Consider the following 16,649-nt stretch of genomic DNA (forward strand, 5'->3'; position numbering starts at 1 on the left):
AAACTGATTTAATCCACCCAGCTGCTTCCCTCACCTATGAGGAAGCAGGCCCAGCAGGTAGCAGTGCGGGACTAGGCTCAGCTCTCCAACTTGCTAGGTTCCTTCTCAATACACAGAACAGGCTTATTTCTTCCCTTTGTTCTTAAACATTTTGGCCTGAAAGTCTCCTCTCATTTCCCACAGGGCTCTTCACCAGGGCCTGTTTGCAGATGAACTGTTCGAAAACATCTATTTTTCCCAAGCAGCAGTCAGAGAACTGAGATCCAAATGCTAGCTTGGCCTGGGCTCCGTGGAACTCTGGCCCGCCCTAGGGCCCAGAGCCCAGACCCTGGCCTCCCGGTAACTCAGGCTGGACTGCAAGCCCCACTCCACAGCACACAGCCAACTCTGGGCACATGGTTGTCTCCTGGGCCTCAGCCCAACTGGTGCATGGGGCCCAAAAGGCAGGGCTGGTGCAGCGAAGCCCTGGGACCCCACAGATCTAGGTCCTACAGTTCTGTGAGAGGGGCTACCCCCTTCCCTAGTGGGACTCTTAAGGCCTTACCCTCTCATCATATGATGTCAGTGGTCAGCAGAAATACCTTTTGAATAGACATCAGCCCTGTCCTCAGGAAGAGTCTCTTTCCATTCCTGGTGGGGGGAGGCGAAGGTGGTAGGCGGAATGGGCTTTAAACTGGCAGAGTCGGCTGCTAGAAAGCCCCATCCCTAAGGCGGTCGCTCTGTACATTCCAGGAAACCCTGCTCTTGTGGAGGGTCTGCCTGTGTCATTCCTGGCCGTAATCTTTCTGGGTGTGCCCCCACAGGGGAGACTCACCCTCTTTTTCTTTCCTTGGTGCGACTAGCAGGGCCAAACCGGCCAATTGTTACTTCCCCTGCGGGGCCTCTGGACCAGCGCTGTACCAACGTGAAGGAACAAGCAACGACTGAAGTTAATTTTAATAACATACTTTGTTTAACCCAACCTGTCTAATATAGTACCGTGTCCACATGTAACAATAGAAAACATTAGTGAGCTATTTTGCCTTCTCTCTTTTTGTCCTCCGTCTCCAGAATTCCGGGTGCACTTGACACTCCGCACATCTCCATGAGGACGAGCACGCTCAGGGCTCCACAGCCCCGTGGCCAGCGGCTGCGGTGCTGGACGGGGGTGGCGGTGTGTGGGGGATCTAGAGACCTACAGAACCCGCAAACCTCCTCCCTCCTCACGGAGAAGATCTCCGGGTCCCACTCGCTTCTCTGCGAGTGGCTCGCTCGCCGCCGCCGGGCCCCGCCGGCCCCTGCGGACTGGAACGTGCGCCGCCTCCGCTGCGGGCGCGCCGGCTCCGGGCCCCTCGGCCTGCCCGCGCCCGCGCCTGCTCTCCGGGCCGGGCCGGGCCCCGCCTCCTGGCCGCGCCTCCCGCGCCGCGCCCCCGCCCGGAGCGCCGCCGCCGCCGCCGCCGCCCCGCCGCCGCCGCCCGGGAGCCGGACGGGCCGCCATCATGCTGAGCAGGCTCGGGGCGCTGCTGCAGGAGGTCGTGGGGGCGGTGAGGCCGGGGCGCGGGCCGGGGACGGGCGGGCGGGCGGAGGGCGCGGGGCGCCGGGAAGGGCCCCCCAGGCCACGGCGCCCCTCCTGGGCCTCCTCTCCCTGGTCGCGGCCCTACGCTCAGCCCTGCTTCCAGTTGCTTCTTTCCCAGTCGCGCTTTCTCTCCGGATCGCTCCAGCTCCTAACCCTTCTCCCCAAATTGCTTCCTGTTTATATTCCTGCTCCCCGAGTCTCTCCCGATTCCCACACTCTTCTGTGTTCTGCGCTGGAATGCTCCCTTGTCACCCTATAGTTTCTTCCCGAAATTCCCCCAAAGTCCCCTCCCCCAGCCTCTGTTCATCTTTCTGCTCCCCTGTGCTCCTCCCTTCCTGGTCACCTGGGCTTAAAAAAGAGACGCCCCTTCCCCCTCGATGGAGCCCCAGATAACTCCGAGACCTTGTTCGGGCGCAGGGTGCCCTCTCACCCTCGGCTGGGGAAGTGCAGGCCGGCTGGCCGAGTCCCAGGAAGGGTAGACACACCGTCCCGGGGTGGGTGGGCGCCTAGCCCAGGAACAGCCTGCTGCGGTTTCCAGGATGTTGTCACGCCATCCCAGCCCCAGCCATTTCACCTAGAGTCAGGAGAGGCCAGCATCGTGGGGCCTGGGCAGCCCTGTGGGGAGGAGGGGTTTGTGTTTTTGCCGCTTTCTGTTGGGGTTGAAGGCTGGTCAGAGGGAGCCCACTGGGGTTCGCTTAATTCAGCAAGATAAAAGTGCAGTTTAGGGGCCGCCCGGTGGCGTAGTGGTTGAGTCTTCGCGCTCCACTTCAGCAGCCGGGCATTCGTGGGTTCGGATCCCGGTCGTGGACATACTCACCGCTCATCACGCCATGCTGTGGCAGCGTCCCACATACAAAATAGAGGATTGGCATAGATGTTAGCTCAGTGACAATCTTCCTCACCAAAAAAACAGTGCAGTTTAAATAGGGTAGGTAGGATGCCCTCTATTTAAAGTAACCCTGCCAAGAATCCTGCTGTAAAGTTAACAATTCTTTTTTGTGTCCTAGTATGAGCCCTCCTCCTAACTGATCAGTTTAGTGTATCAAATTTTCTCAGGAAAAACAGCCTTAGATTCCACCCCTTCCTCCCCAACACCCCCCCCCCCCCCAAATCAGAGCTTATTATGAATGAAAACAGTCTCAGCCTTAAAGCAAGCTTGTGCAGAAAGTGAAAAGCTTCTGCTCCTTCCACCTCCCCTCCACAGCCCCCAACCTTGCCCTTCCTGATGTCCAGGGTCCTCCACGCCTCCCATCGGGAGGGGTTCCAAAATGATCTCTCCTTCCCCTCCTCCCTGTCCCCAGTCAAAACAGCTGTCATCTTAGAAAGTGATCTGATAACCTACTTCATACCACTCAAGGAATCTCTGTGCACAAGGCGGATGGACAGACCGACAGTACCTCAGCCCTCAGAAGTGAAGCTCTGATGCTTCCAATGCGGGCCTTTCAGCGTCAGTGGCTGGAGGAGGTATTGGTGGTCAAGGGAGATATTTTTAGGCAGGTGATCCTCTTAGGCTCCTCAGCATACAATGTATAGATGAAGCTCTAGTAGTTTGGCTGGTCCCATGTAACAGTCAGGAGAGATGGGAATCCCTCTTTTTCCCTCACCCCCACATCTTGGGCATAGGTCTTCCCCTGGACTGGGTCACCAGGTTAAGACCACAGCAAGTTGCCTGACTCCTTCTTAAGGAGTAAGAGTGCTCGCTTCTTCCTGCCCTCTTCTGACAGAATAGCAATCAGTACGATTCTTTCAAAAAATAATATCTTTAAAAATAAATCATTTGGTACAGTTTATTTGGTCTGGAGTTATAGTAGCTAATTATAGATTCAGGTAAACCTTATGCCCCTGCTTTCTTCTCCAACAGTCTGTGTTGGCTAATCTGTGTTCTCCTGTTTCTCCTATTCTTACTGGATTGTTCTTTTCTTGTTTAAGCCCAGCTCAGGGTTTTAGGAGACTACAAATGTGTTCTGAGGCTAGATGAGACCCCATCACAGAATTGTAAGATAATCGTAGTGCTGATCAAGGGTCAGAGGGCTTTCCAAGAGACAAGGAACTATGGAAAGGACATCTTGGGAGTTTGCTGAGATATTTATTAAGTATTAATGAGTAGTCATTACGTGCAGAGCCCTTGAGGGCCAGGCAGAGATGTAAAACACAGAACCCTGGCCCGCAGGGAGCTCACAGTCTAGTAGAAGAGGTGACTGCTAAGTCAACAATAATAGTATCACAGAGAATGTGATAAGATGCAGTCACCCCATGTGGACGGTGTGTTTGGAAGGACTGTGGGAGGTGCCACTCCAGTAAGGGTCGTGGCCCCCACAACTAACTTGGAAGGGAGACAAGGTCGCACCGGCAGCCCAGTGTTGGGGGGCGTGTTGCAAGCCCTTGGATTCAGTGTGGTTGCTTTCTCTTCCTGTCATAAGGGCCTTCTAAGCCTTCTTCCTCCCTTCGTCTCCTACATACCACTGCCAGATGACTCTTCCTAAAACACCACTCAAAAGATGTCGTTGACCTGCTTCCCCCTGCTTGCAAAAAAAGTATCCTGACTTCTTGGCCTGGCGTTCAAGGCCCCACACACTTGTCAAGCCATCCTTGCGCCAGACACAGTTTGCAGAGTTCCTTCTGTAGGAAATATCTTTCCTTCATCTCTAATTGTTGAAATCAGACCGTGTTCTTCATGTGTTTGTTCCAGCATAACCTCAGTAAAGCCTTCTCTGTTCCAGCCTGTGAGATGCAACCCCTCTTTTCCCTGAGGTCATTTTCTGTTCACTCCTATGTCCTCACACTACTTTGTTTCTTTTTCTTTTTTGTGAGGAAGATCAGCCCTGTGCTAACATCTGCCAATCCTCCTCTTTTTTTGCCGAGGAAGACTGGCCCTGGGCTAACATCCGTACCCATCTTCCTCCAGTTTATATGGGAGGCCGCCACAGCATGGCTTGACAAGCGGTGCATCAGTGCGCGCCCGGGATCCGAACCCGTGAACCCCGGGCCACTGCAGCAGAGCGCACGCACTTAACCACTTGCGCCACTAGGCTGACCCCTCACACTACTTTCTGTAGTGGAGGTATTCGGTGCAGTTTTATATTCTCTTCTCCTCCATGGCACTGGATCTTAGCCATCCTTGCATTGCTTGTGGCATCTGGCATGGGGTCTTGTATGTAGTAGGCACTCAGAAAATACTGAACAAATGAATTCTCTAAGGAGTAAGCACTGAGTTCTGTGGTGCAGGAAAGCATGAGGTTAGAGAGCGACGTATCCAGGAACCCTGGAGGGGGCTTTGTGGAGCTGGTGGCCCTTAGCTGGACCTCCCTGGGGACTGTTAGCATCTAGAAGAGTGTAGGGGATATAAGACCTCCTGGGCAGAGGAGTGGCCTGAGCCAAAACCGAGAGGTAGAAATGAGCACCTGTGGGTAGGGACTATTTGACTATGCATTTTTCTTCTGCAAACATTTACTCTGCAAGGAAAGGGAAGAAATGCCCTTTTTGGGAGAAGTTTTTGGGGAAGGTGGTAGTTATCAGTTCAAGGCCAGTTCTAGCCAGAGCGTGGAGATGGAGAGAGCACTTCTGGAAAAGGGGAAGGTTAGGGCTTACACGTAGCGGAATCAGAATTCTCTGGTGGCGGTAGAAGGAGACAGAGGAGGCATGGACAGGAGCAGAGCTAGCTCAGGAGGAGATGGGGTGCTCAGCCTGGGCCTTGGACCCAAGGTGCGAGCACATGATGTGTAAGGCGCCTGACGTTACCCATCTGACTGGATTGGGCCTGTCGGCCTTGAACACAGATTTCCGCAGACTCTTGGCTTGAGAGGGACCTGAAAGCTTTGTCTTTGCCATGTTTTCCATCTGTATCATTTGGATTTTGTTGTTTTGGGGGTGCTCCCCTGTTTCTTTTGTGTAGCTGTATTATAGCATAACCATGTTGTATTGAAATGATCTGTTTCTGTGTCTGTTTCCCCCACCAACATTCATAGCTCCTCTGGGACAGGGACTGTGGAATCATGGCATGTAGCAGGAATATAGCATCTCTGGGAGGGAGGGGGTCTGGGAAGAGGTGCCAGGAGATTATTGGCAAGATATGGAGACAATGCAGATGTGTCCTCAAGAAAATGTGTTACTTTTCCCTTTGAGAACCCAGGATCATAGTGCCTCCTCCAGGGCCCAGCACCGACCCGACACTTAATAGATGGTGGAATGTCTGTTCTGATGAGTGCTGGTTGCGGCAGAGCCCGTGATCGCTATGGCAGCCGCTTAGGTTGTGTCTCTGTTCTCTCCGCAGCGGGAGCCCAGCATTAACCTGCTGGAGGCCTTCGTGGAGCATTGGAAGGGCATCACACACTACTACATCGAAAGCACAGGTGGGGCCTCGTCTCCCCCAACCTGGGGACCCCTGTAGTGAGTGGGGAGGAAGGTGTAGGCAGGGTCCCCATGTAGCTCAGAGACACAGATGTCCTGGGGAAGGTGACACCCACTGTCCAGGAGGTCAGAGTGGGGGCTGGCCCCACCCTCACCTTTAGGCAGAGAAGCTGTGTGAGATGGGTGTGGGGACAAGGAGGTTGGGGGTCTCACTGGCCTGACTCTGCAAGGCCGAGGTTGAGCTCCCCTCACCCCCAGCCTCCAGCTGGGTAGAGCATCCAGGCCTTCAGTCTGCAAGTGCCTGTGCCCGGGGCTTACTGATTTAAAGAAAAGAAACTGAATAAATTCCTCTTTTCCCTGAGCCAACTTAGAGGGTATTTCCCTTATAGAGATCTAGGAGAGGAGGGGAACAACAACCACAGCGTGTACCGGGACTGGATCCTTCTCCCCAAACTGCCGCCCCAGAGAGCCAAAGCCTCAGGTCACCTGGGCCGGTCAGAATCCCTCATGGAGGGGGCGGGATCTGATTGGCTGCCTTGAGTCAGTACACTGTATTGGTAGATACACACTGGTTGCCAGGTAACCATGTCCTGCATCCGTAGCTTTCCACCTCCTGGTTCAGGCTGGGGTTTGATTCCAGCCTGCACCTTTCCTACAGGCTTTACTTCCAGCCTGAGCCAGCCCAAGCAATTAAAAAGTGCCCTTTGGACCCCCTGAGGGACCCTCTGGGCATTCTTTTAGACCAGATTCCTCAGTTGGCACTGTTGACGTTGGACTGGATCACTCTGTTGTGGGGGCTGTGGGGGGCATTGTAGGAGGTTTGGCAGCAACTCTGGCCTCTACCCACTAGATGCCAACAGCACCCTCTCCCCGTTGTGATAACCATAAATGTCTCTCCAAATGTTGCCAAGTGTCCCCTGGGGGGCAAAATCACCCCCAGTTGAGAACAACTACTTTAGACTGAACATTTCTTTTTATTGAGATATAATTGACATATAACATTATATTAGTTTCAGGTGTATAATACATTGATTCAGTATATGGATATATTGTGAAATGATCACCACAAGTCTAGTTAACATGTGTCACCATACATAGTTACAAAAAAAAATGTTTTTTCTTGTGATGATAACTTTTAAGATCTCCTCTCTTAGCAATTTTCAAACATACAATACAGTATTATTAACTATAGGCACCATGCTGTACATTACATCCCAGGACTTATTCATCTTATAAGTGGAAGATCTCTTGACAGAGAGCCCCAGTCTACCAGGAGAGTGGAGGGAGATCCAGAACTGACTCGAGTCCACCTGGGACTTCACCTGGGCCCAATCGTTAATTTCCAGAACGGTCCCTATACCAGAGGTGCAGGTGGGGAGGCAGCTGCCTTGCTCAAGAGCCTGTGCTTTCAGGAAAAACTCAGAGGTGCTCCAAGGCCAGTCTCCCTTCTTTGTAAAAACACTCTACCCTCTGAGACTCTAAGAAAGCCCCACTCACCAGCCCCTCTATGAGGATTTTGGCACAGAGCAGCAGGTTCGAGTTTGAACCCATGGTTGTGCATGGACTTGTTTTTCTGCTTTTTAACAAGCAGAGAATTGCCTTCCGTGAGTGTAAAAGGGACATAAGCAGGCGCCAGGAGGTTAACTGTCAGGAAGCAGCTAGAAGACGGCTTCTCAATTATATGACAGAGACCCCTGACTCACGGCTTCTCACTCAGGCCCAGAGCCTGCAGCCCTGGTGACATATGTTTCTGTAGGGCCCAGGGTTTGGAGAAAAAATGATGCTGCTGCCCCCTGATAAAGTGCTAGGGTCTGCACACATTCTCAACCAGAGAGTTGTGTCCTGGGCCTAGCTAGGTCTTTTGTCTTTTTCAATATACAGGCCTCAGCTGTAAACTTCCATTTCCTCTGGTCTTTATTTGAAGCAAACTGCTAAGGTGGCCTCCCTCCAGGTTGCCCTCAGCCTTCCCCACCCCCAGACCCTGCGGGCTGGACCCCATCAGGCCAGAGTGCCCCTCTTCACCCCACTCACCCTTGTTGCCTGCATCTCCATTAGATGAAAACACCCCAGCCAAGAAAACAGATATTCCCTGGCGGCTGAAGCAGATGCTGGACATCCTGGTGTACGAGGAGAGGCAGCAGGTGTCGGCCGGCGAGGCGGGGCCCTGTCTGGAGTACCTGCTGCAGCACAGGATCCTCGAGACCCTGTGCACACTGGGCAGGGCCGAGGTGGGCAGGACCCCGGGGCCTCTGGAACCTTCCTTCCCAAGCCAGGGCCCCTGGGGTCCAGGCTCCTCTACCTGTGCTCCTCCAGTCTGAACACTGGGCGGGGGGAGGGGTGGCCGCCGTGTCACTTAGAACATCCCACCCCCTCCCGAGGCTTCTCACCCTTGTTTATTGTCTTTGTGTCCTGTTCTCGCTGTTGCCGAGGTTCAGCAGCATTTCATTCAGCGAAAACCTACTGAGGACCTGCCATGTGCCAGGCTGTGTCCTAGGTGCTGGGGACCGCAGTGACTAAAACAGACAGAAATGCTAGTCGGGAGGCAGGGTAATCACAGCCCGCGTACGGCACATGCATTAATGACAGGGTGATGGAGGGAACCAGCAGGAAGGGGGGCGCCACAGGAGAGGCCGGTTTAAAACAGGGAGAGATGAGGTGCCCTCTGAGCAGTGATGACGGCGGGCCACGCCCTACTCTGGGGAGTAGCGTGAGGCTCTGCGGGCTCCCTCTGAGAGTACCGCCCTCTGGCCCTCAGTACCCCCCAGGCATGCGGCAGCAGGTACTCCAGTTCTTCAGCAGGGTTCTGGCCCAGGTGCAGCACCCCCTCCTGCATTACCTCAGCGTCCACAGGCCTGTGCAGGTGAGGGGAAAGGAAGCCAAGGGGGTTCTGTGGGGGGCCCTCTCTTCCCTGCCACCCATTCTTCTCTGTTTCTACCCTGCTCCCTTTCCAGAAACTTCTGCAACTTGGTGGGACAGTTCCTGGATCCCTCACGGAAAAGGAGGAGGTGCAGTTCACCACTGTCCTCTGCTCCAAGATCCAGCAGGATCCAGATCTGCTCACCTACATCCTAGAAGTGAGCACCTCTGTGGGGACAGGAGTGGGAGGGCCCAGACCTCAGGGCAAGCCCCTCATGGCCCTTCTGAGGAGGCAGAGGGATGGAGCAGGTACCTGGGGAGGTACACAGATGGCTTCCCCTCTAGCTCCATGCTGAGGCTCTGACAGCCAGCACATCCTGCATTCCCAAGGGGGCATCATGGGGAATGGTCTCCGCCACAGCCTGGCCATATCCGATCTCCTTTGCAGGGTAAAAGGATTGTCAGTAGGAAGAAGGCATCCAGAGAACCCTCCACCCTGCCTAGAGCAGCCGCCAGTGTCGGAGACAAGGACCGCCCCCATAGCAAGACTCCCGACCCGGGTCCCTGTGGGGCCCGGGCCTGGACCACCCAGCTGCCTGCTGAGACCGAGGAGCCAGATGGAGGGACTGGGGAGAGCAACCTGGTCACCTGCCTGATTGGGCTGTGCAGGAGCAAGGTGCTAGTGCCAAGACGGAGCGGGCAGGGACAGGGAGGGTGAATTGCCAGGGACGGGGAGGGCGAATTGCCAGGAGGGGACTTGGGGGTTCAGATGCATGTCCTTAAAGTTGTCCCTCTATCCCCTAGAAAAGTCGGGTGGCCTTGAAGGCCCGGGAGAACCTGCTGCTCCTGGTGAGCGTAGCTTCCCAGGCAGCCGCCACCTACCTGGTGCAGAGCAGCCCTTGCTGCCTTGTGATCGTCGAGCACCTGTGCCAGCTATACCAGTCCATGCCCACCTTCCTGGACCCCGCGGACATTGCCACTCTAGAGGGCATCAGCTGGAGGTAGGCGCTTGGCCAGGGGAGGCTGGGCCACATCTGTCTTCCGTGGCTAAAAGCCCCGCCTATCCACCTCTTGCTTTCCAGGAGGAATGGGGACCTCTGCTGGCCACCCTGTTCCCCAGGTTACAGCCCATCCCCAAGGGCCTTCTCGCCCTCCAGGGAAGCATCACTTTTGCTTCTGCCCACAGAGCTCCCAGTAGAACTGGACATCCCCCACCCTGCAACAGCGGTTCCAGGGCAGAGGGAGAAAAGGCCCAGCTTCCAGAACATCCCTGAGTCAGGCCTCATAGCTCCTCCCGCACTCTCCTTCAGGTTACCCAGTGCCCCGTCTGATGAGGCTTCCTTCCCTGGCAAGGAGGCCTTGGCGGCCTTTTTGGGCTGGTTTGATTACTGCGACCACCTCGTCACAGAGGCACACCCGGTGAGCAGGGATGGGTGTTGACAGGGCTCTCGGTGCGGGTGCCGCCGCTTCACCCTGCTTCCTTGGCCATCTCTGCCTCGAGGACCAAGTGGGTCTTGCAGGAGCCAGGCAGGGCCCCGGGTTAGCAGGGACCGTCTGCCTGTTGTGTTAGATGCTGTGCAAGGACACAGTTATTTCTCAGCAGAAAACATGTGTAAGGCATGCCCTTTGGTGCCAGGTGGTTGCAGATGCCTTGGCAAAGGCTGTGGCTGAGAAGTTATTCGTGGAGATTCTGCAGCCCCAGCTCCTGCACGTGTAAGTTTATGTCCAGTTCCCTGGGGCGCAGCCATGGTCTGGATCGAACCGCCCACCCCACCGAGCCCTTCCTGTCCCTAAGGCCAGGGACCTCCTTGGCCAGAGTCACGTGAGTGTGTGGGCTCCATTGGTTAGTTTGCCAGGCCTGCCCCCTTGACGCACACGTGGCTCCCCGTGGGCTAACAAAGGCCCCCGTCCTGGGACTCCAGCACCTCAGGAGGGACAGGAAGTGAGCAGAGAAATACTAGCCACACTCGTTCACTGCCCACTCCTTCTCTGGTCCCCCCTCGCCACCTGGCTCCGTGCACCCCAGGCCCGCTCAGTGCTCTCTCCACATAGGTCTGAGCAGAGCATCCTGACCTCCACCGCCCTGCTCACGGCCATGCTGCGCCAGCTCTGCTCCCCTGCGCTGCTGCGGGAGGCCGTGACATTTCTCCTGGGCCCGGATCAGCAGGCTGCAGCCCTCGAGGACAGCCCCTACACTCTGTGCTCTCACCTCATCGGGCACTGCGACCACCTCTCTGACGAGGTGAGGTGGGAGGGCGCTCGTCTCTACGTGTTCCCACCCATCCTTGCCAAAGGGATTTCCTGAGAGCTTCTTCCCATTTTCATTAGCTTTCTAGGTGGTTCTGCCTTTGAGGCATTGAAACTCCCCTGCCAACACAGTGACACAGTGATTGGTAGCCAGACTGCTTTTGTCACACAGCAATTTTCTGTGACCACATACTTGTTTTTTTTTTAATTTAATTTTATTTATTTATTTATTTTTTCCCCCAAAGCCCCAGTAGATAGTTGTATGTCATAGTTGCACATCCTTCTAGTTGCTGTATGTGGGACGCGGCCTCAGCATGGCCAGAGAAGCGGTGCGTCGGGGTGAGCCCGGGATCCGAACCCGGGCTGCCAGCATCGGAGCGCACGCATTTAACCGCTAAGCCACGGGGCCGGCCCGATGTGACCACATACTTGTGATGGCACTCAATATTTTGCAAACTGCTTTTATATTCGTTTGGCTTATTTGAGGCTTACAGCCATTCTGTGAGGTAGATGAGGCCGATATTCCATTTTCCAGACTTGGAAACTGAGGCACAGAGAAGCCAACTGGCTTGCCTGATACTGCACATCAAATTAGTGATGGAACTGAGACCAGCCAGACTTCCTGTTCCCAAGCCCCCTAAAGCCTGCCACCTTAGCCCCTGGCCGGGGGAAGTGACCCTCCCTGGGGACTTTACTTTCTGGGTAAGCAATCCCTAGGCACCCCTAGAAGCCGGGGTGGGGAAGAGGTGTCTTGCTGACCCCCTCTTGCCCCAGATCAGCATCGCCACACTGCGGCTGTTTGAGGAGCTGCTCCAGAAGCCCCATGAGCAGATCATCCGCAGCCTGATCCTGTGCAACCTTGAGGGACGCCCTTATGTGGCCCGGGGCTCACCAGAGCCCGAGAGCTACGAGGACACCCTGTAAGTGAAACCGGCACCTCTGGGAGGCCTTGCACTGCTCAGGACCCAGCCTGGCCCTCAGCATCCCCATACTCGTCCGTTCATTCCCTGGTGTCACGCTTGTCTGCCCTGGCCACAGAGATCTGGAGGAAGACCCCTACTACTTCACCGACGGCCTCCTTGACTCTGGCTTTCAACCCCCTGCAAAGCCACCCCCAGCCCCTGCCACCAACTCAGATGGCAAAACAGCAGTGACCGAGATCGTCAACAGGTAGGGAGCAGGTCAGGAAACCTGAGCCACTTGAGTTGTTCCGCCTTTGGCCATAGCCCTGACGGGGTGCAGCCAGGGAGGGAGTGTTCCCTCAGGGCTGGAGACGGAGCAGGGGAGAGCAGGGTGGCCCAGGTGGGACCCCTCCACACCTAGGGTCCTGTCTCTCAGCTTCCTCTGCCTGGTTCCTGAGGAAGCCAAGACCTCAGCTTTCCTGGAGGAGACTGGCTACGACACGTATGTCCACGACGCTTACGGACTGGTGAGTCGAGCCTCTGCCGGCGCCACTGCTCATCCCTCAGAGCCGTGGGATTCATCAGCTCCGCCTGCTCCCTCTGTGCTCTCCTGCAGCTCTGGCTAAGAGCCCTGAGCGCATCCTTCCTGCGTGGCCCCTCTGGGGGGCCTCCTGACCCCTGACCCTGGGCCCACCTCCTCAGCTCTTTCCTCCTGTTTCAGTTCCAGGAATGCAGCTCCCGAGTCGCCCCCTGGGGCTGGCCTCAGAGTCTCACTCCCTTGGACCCCCATGAGCCTGAACGGCCTTTCTTTGAGGGTCACTTCCTCCGAATGCTGTTTGACCGCATGTCCCGGATTTTGGAACAGGTACCAACAGGACTGGGGCCCACACCACAGGGCCAGGGCCCACAGGTGCACTCCAGGCTAGTGCCTCTGGAATCCTCCAGGAGAGCAGGGCCCAACCATGGGGGTCGAGTTGTCTTCGGTCCTTCAGCTCCACAGCACCTCCACCCCCACCTTTCCCCAGGCAGGAGGCCCCATCTTGCCCCTGCTCCACACGCCCTAACACGTTCTGGCCCTCAGCCTCAGGGAATCCATGACACATTCACATCATGTGAGTCTCTCACCCCCACACACGTTCACACTGGCCAGGCGCCTTGGTGGGGGAGTGCAAAAATGCTCGCCACCCCTGCCAACCCTCGGCTTGTCCACCGTATTCCCTACAGCCATACAGCCTGAACCTGCAAGTGACCTCAGTCCTGTCCCGGCTCGCCCTCTTCCCCCACCCCCACATCCACGAGTACCTCCTGGATCCCTACATCAACCTGGCCCCTGGCTGCAGGAGCCTGTTCTCTGTCCTTGTGAGGGTAAGCATGCGTGGACCCCAGGGACTGTGCCAGCGGTGGGGGCAGCAAGGGAGGGGCACAGGATGGGGAGTTGGGGGCTGTAGAAATGGGCACCCTTGCCAGTGCCAGGGGACAGCTCAGGTATCCCCCCCCATGCTGCAGTAGAGCCCGGGGACCCTGCAGGAGTGTCGCTAGCCCCTCCTCAGTCCTCTCTTGTTCCTCTCTAGGTGATTGGGGACTTGATGCAGAGAATTCAGAGGGTACCCCAGTTCCCAGGCAAACTGCTCCTGGTGCGCAAGCAGCTGATGGGTCAGGTCCCTGGGGAGCAGTAAGTAACCAAGGAAGTGGGTGCCCAAGGAAGAGCCCTGGGGTGGGAAGGCGGAGTGCTGCGGCAGGGAGGAGGCACCACGCGGGGCAGAGGAGGGCCCATTGGTGAGCTCAGTCCTCACTCAGCAGGGTCTGCCACTGGGTTCTGCCTCATGGACACTGGCATGTCACGCTGGGCAACTCCCGCAGCCTCCCAGCCATGACCTACGCACTCTCTCCCTCAGGCTGGACCACCAGACCCTCCTTCAGGGCGTGGTAGTACTTGAGGAATTCTGCAAGGAGCTGGCTGCCATTGCTTTTGTCAAGTTCCCCCCACATGGTCCTCACCTGCGCCTCTCCCCAGCCCCGGAAGGGCATGTCTGAGCCAGGAGCACAGCAGGAGGGGAGATTCCTGTCTGCATCTCTGCCTGGGAGCTGCCGCCCACCTGGCACTGCCACCACTGTCCCCGCCGGGGCAGGGGCTTGGCTCCGTCTCCTCTACATCCCAGAGACCTCTGCCTCTGAGAGGCCTGGGCTTGGTTCCCAGGTTATCTCAAGAAGACCTTGCCTTGTTGGGCACCCCAGCCTGGGCTTTAGGGAGTGGGTCTACAAGGTACCAGAAACCAACGGGCATTCTTTTGAGATGTTCTCCCAGGCAGCATGGTGTCCTCAGGGACGTCTCGGGAGCTGGGTGACGGCCAGGTGAGCATCCAGACCCAGACCCTCGTGTGTTCTGTGCCTGTCACCTGCCCCTACAGGCCATTACCTGTGACTCAATTCCAGGGGCACAAGGGGGAGTGAGCTGATGGCTCTGAGGCTGATCAGGACCATAGACCAGAGAGATGGGGGTATGGAGCCCTGTCTCTGTCATAGGAGGTACCACGGATGCTGCTGAGACTTGACATTTTTTTTCTCCTGCCTTCTTGTCTTAACCCTTGGGGAAGGGGCAGTGGGCGGCAGGGGAAGCCCCCTCTTCCTGGAGACTTGCAAAATTCCCAACCGCCTCATGGCAAATGCCCAAAGCTTGCTCCGCACCCAGGCGGGGGCAGCTGCTAATGAGAACCTTGATGCAGCTGCAGCCAGGGCAGGAGAGGGCCTGGGGAGCTGGGGGGGGCTGGGTGCCAGGCTCCAGCGGCTTTCTATCTGGCGCCTTCTCAACCTGTTTCAGCAGGTCCACGACACCTGGGCAGAGGGGCTCAGAGACCTGGAGGCCAGGCCTTGCCCTTAGCATTCTGCCAAGCCCCTGGTGTTTTCAATGGAACATTCTTCCAGGGGAGCAAGGGAGCTCAGGGTACAGATGAAGCCAGGATGCCCACTGACAACACGCCCCCCAGGCCTGGAGGGGAGGGGCTGGGGCACAGGCAGCCAGTCATGGTGTTGTTCTCCCTACATGCCCTCCACAGCTGGGGCTGCCACCCCACCCAGCCCGAATCTGTCTCAACCTGCAGGAACACATAGGTGGCGCCAGGCATTACCTCACAGCAGGACTGCAGTTGCTGGCTTTGCTCCTGGGCAAGGAGGAGCAGGCCCAAGCCCCACTCACTTCCTTTTCCTGCCCATGCCACTTCTAGAAGCCGGCTGCAGGTTGCCAAGAGGTGACATGAAAGAGAAACTCAATGACCTCTACCTCTCCTGCATTCCTCCAAGCTGGGGAGGACTTCACGGCTGCTCTGAAGGATACTGTGCATGTGCATGCATGCATGTGTGCACATGGATGTGGGTGTGGGTGTGGGACGGGGAGCAGAGCTCAGTGGGCAAATTGGGTCTGGACTTTGATTCAAAAAGCAAAGTTTAAGCAACATTCAAGTGTCTGGGAGTCAGACACTCCCCTCCTCAATGCACTTCGTCAGCATTCGCACAGTGTCCCCCCAAACAGCATGGCAATAAATGGTGTGGTTGCGTGGACACAGCCACCCTGTTCTCCACCCTTCGCGTCTTTCTGCCCAGGGCTCCACTGCTAATTCAGGCCCATCTTCCTCCCGAGGGAAGACAAGTTAAATTCCTTTTCCAGCCCTAGAGCAGAGGGGGGCCGCGTGTTGGGGGGTGGTAAACAGAGACAGGCTCTGGCAGTGCAAATCTTATGTTCCTCAGTGCCTGCCAGGACCAGCCCCTCTCTTGGCCAGACAACACTATTTCTGCTCAGCTTACCTACAACTCAGAGTCACCGTGAGGGAATGGGCCATCTGGAGCATCTCGATGCAAGTCTCATTTTTAGGTGCTTATGTTGTGAGTTGTATGACTGCTTTCATGGTGAACGGCAGGCCTGATGCTATAAAAACCTTGTCCCTAAATATATGGGGGTGGGGATCCTTTGAGGGGGTCACCAAGAGTACTCCAGGACAGGGCAAGCTGAAGGCTTAAGAGAGGGCTGATCAGTGGCTCTCCCCTAGGTGCATGTGAGAAGCACTTGGGTTGCTTTTTAAAAGACCAATATTCCTTGGGCTGACCCCGTGGCTTAGCAGTTAAGTGCACACGCTCCGCTGCTGGTGGCCCGGGTTCGGATCCTGGGCGCACACCGACGCACCGCTTCTCCGGCCATGCTGAGGCCGTGTCCCACATACAGCAACTAGAAGGATGTGCAGCCATGATATACAACTATCTACTGGGGCTTTGGGGGGGAAAATAAATAAATAAATAAAATTTAAAAAAAAATACCAATATTCCGCCTGGCGCCACCCTCCACCGGTTAAATCAGCATCTCGGGGGGTGGGCCCCGAGTTATTTTTAAAGCTCTCCAAGTGATTCTAATGGGCAGCTAGAGTTGAAAACTACTATAGACTAAATAATGGGAGCAAAGACCATCGCCCTTCAATGTGGGTATGGACTAGTGGGTCCCTCAGACACAGAGAGAAGTGAGTCAGAGTGAGGGTTTGGCTCCATCATTTGGAAGATGTCCTCCAAAGGGACAAGAGAATTCCTACCACAACCCCAGAGGCCAGAAAGACAAGATGGCAGCCAAGAGAGGCAAGGAGGAGCTGGGAAGGAGGCCTCTGAGGTTATCCTGGTCCTTCAGTGCCAGAGTGGAGTCAGCTCAGAAGGGAAGCCCAGTCCAGTGTTTCCCTGCTTAGGATCGGAAATCTGTACATTAGACA

General features: G+C 56.1%; 1 protein-coding gene across 3 annotated transcripts; it reads left to right on the forward strand.

The window, feature by feature from the left end:
- The first annotated feature begins 1,444 nt into the window (after positions 1-1,444).
- FHIP2B (FHF complex subunit HOOK interacting protein 2B) lies at positions 1,445-16,596 on the forward strand. 3 transcript variants are annotated; one of them, XM_087437273.1, is made up of 17 exons: positions 1,445-1,511; positions 5,826-5,904; positions 7,958-8,130; positions 8,658-8,762; positions 8,854-8,976; positions 9,207-9,434; positions 9,563-9,759; positions 10,069-10,177; positions 10,395-10,471; positions 10,811-11,000; positions 11,780-11,925; positions 12,044-12,175; positions 12,344-12,434; positions 12,629-12,772; positions 13,132-13,272; positions 13,479-13,579; positions 13,803-16,596. In XM_087437273.1, the coding sequence occupies exons 1-17, from the start codon at positions 1,479-1,481 to the stop codon at positions 13,939-13,941; spliced, it is 2,208 nt and encodes a 735-aa protein (XP_087293399.1). In that variant the 5' UTR covers positions 1,445-1,478; the 3' UTR covers positions 13,942-16,596. The 3 variants fall into 3 exon arrangements, with proteins under 3 accessions (XP_087293399.1, XP_087293398.1, XP_087293400.1); XM_087437272.1 differs by having other exon boundaries at positions 1,448-1,523; XM_087437274.1 differs by lacking the exon at positions 1,445-1,511 and adding an exon at positions 6,292-6,396 and having other exon boundaries at positions 5,825-5,904.
- Positions 16,597-16,649: the final 53 nt, after the last annotated feature.

The sequence above is a fragment of the Ceratotherium simum genome, chromosome 12 (genome assembly GCF_057802395.1).
Source record: "Ceratotherium simum simum isolate JZ-2026a chromosome 12, ASM5780239v1, whole genome shotgun sequence".
NCBI classification, from domain to species: Eukaryota; Metazoa; Chordata; class Mammalia; order Perissodactyla; family Rhinocerotidae; genus Ceratotherium; species Ceratotherium simum.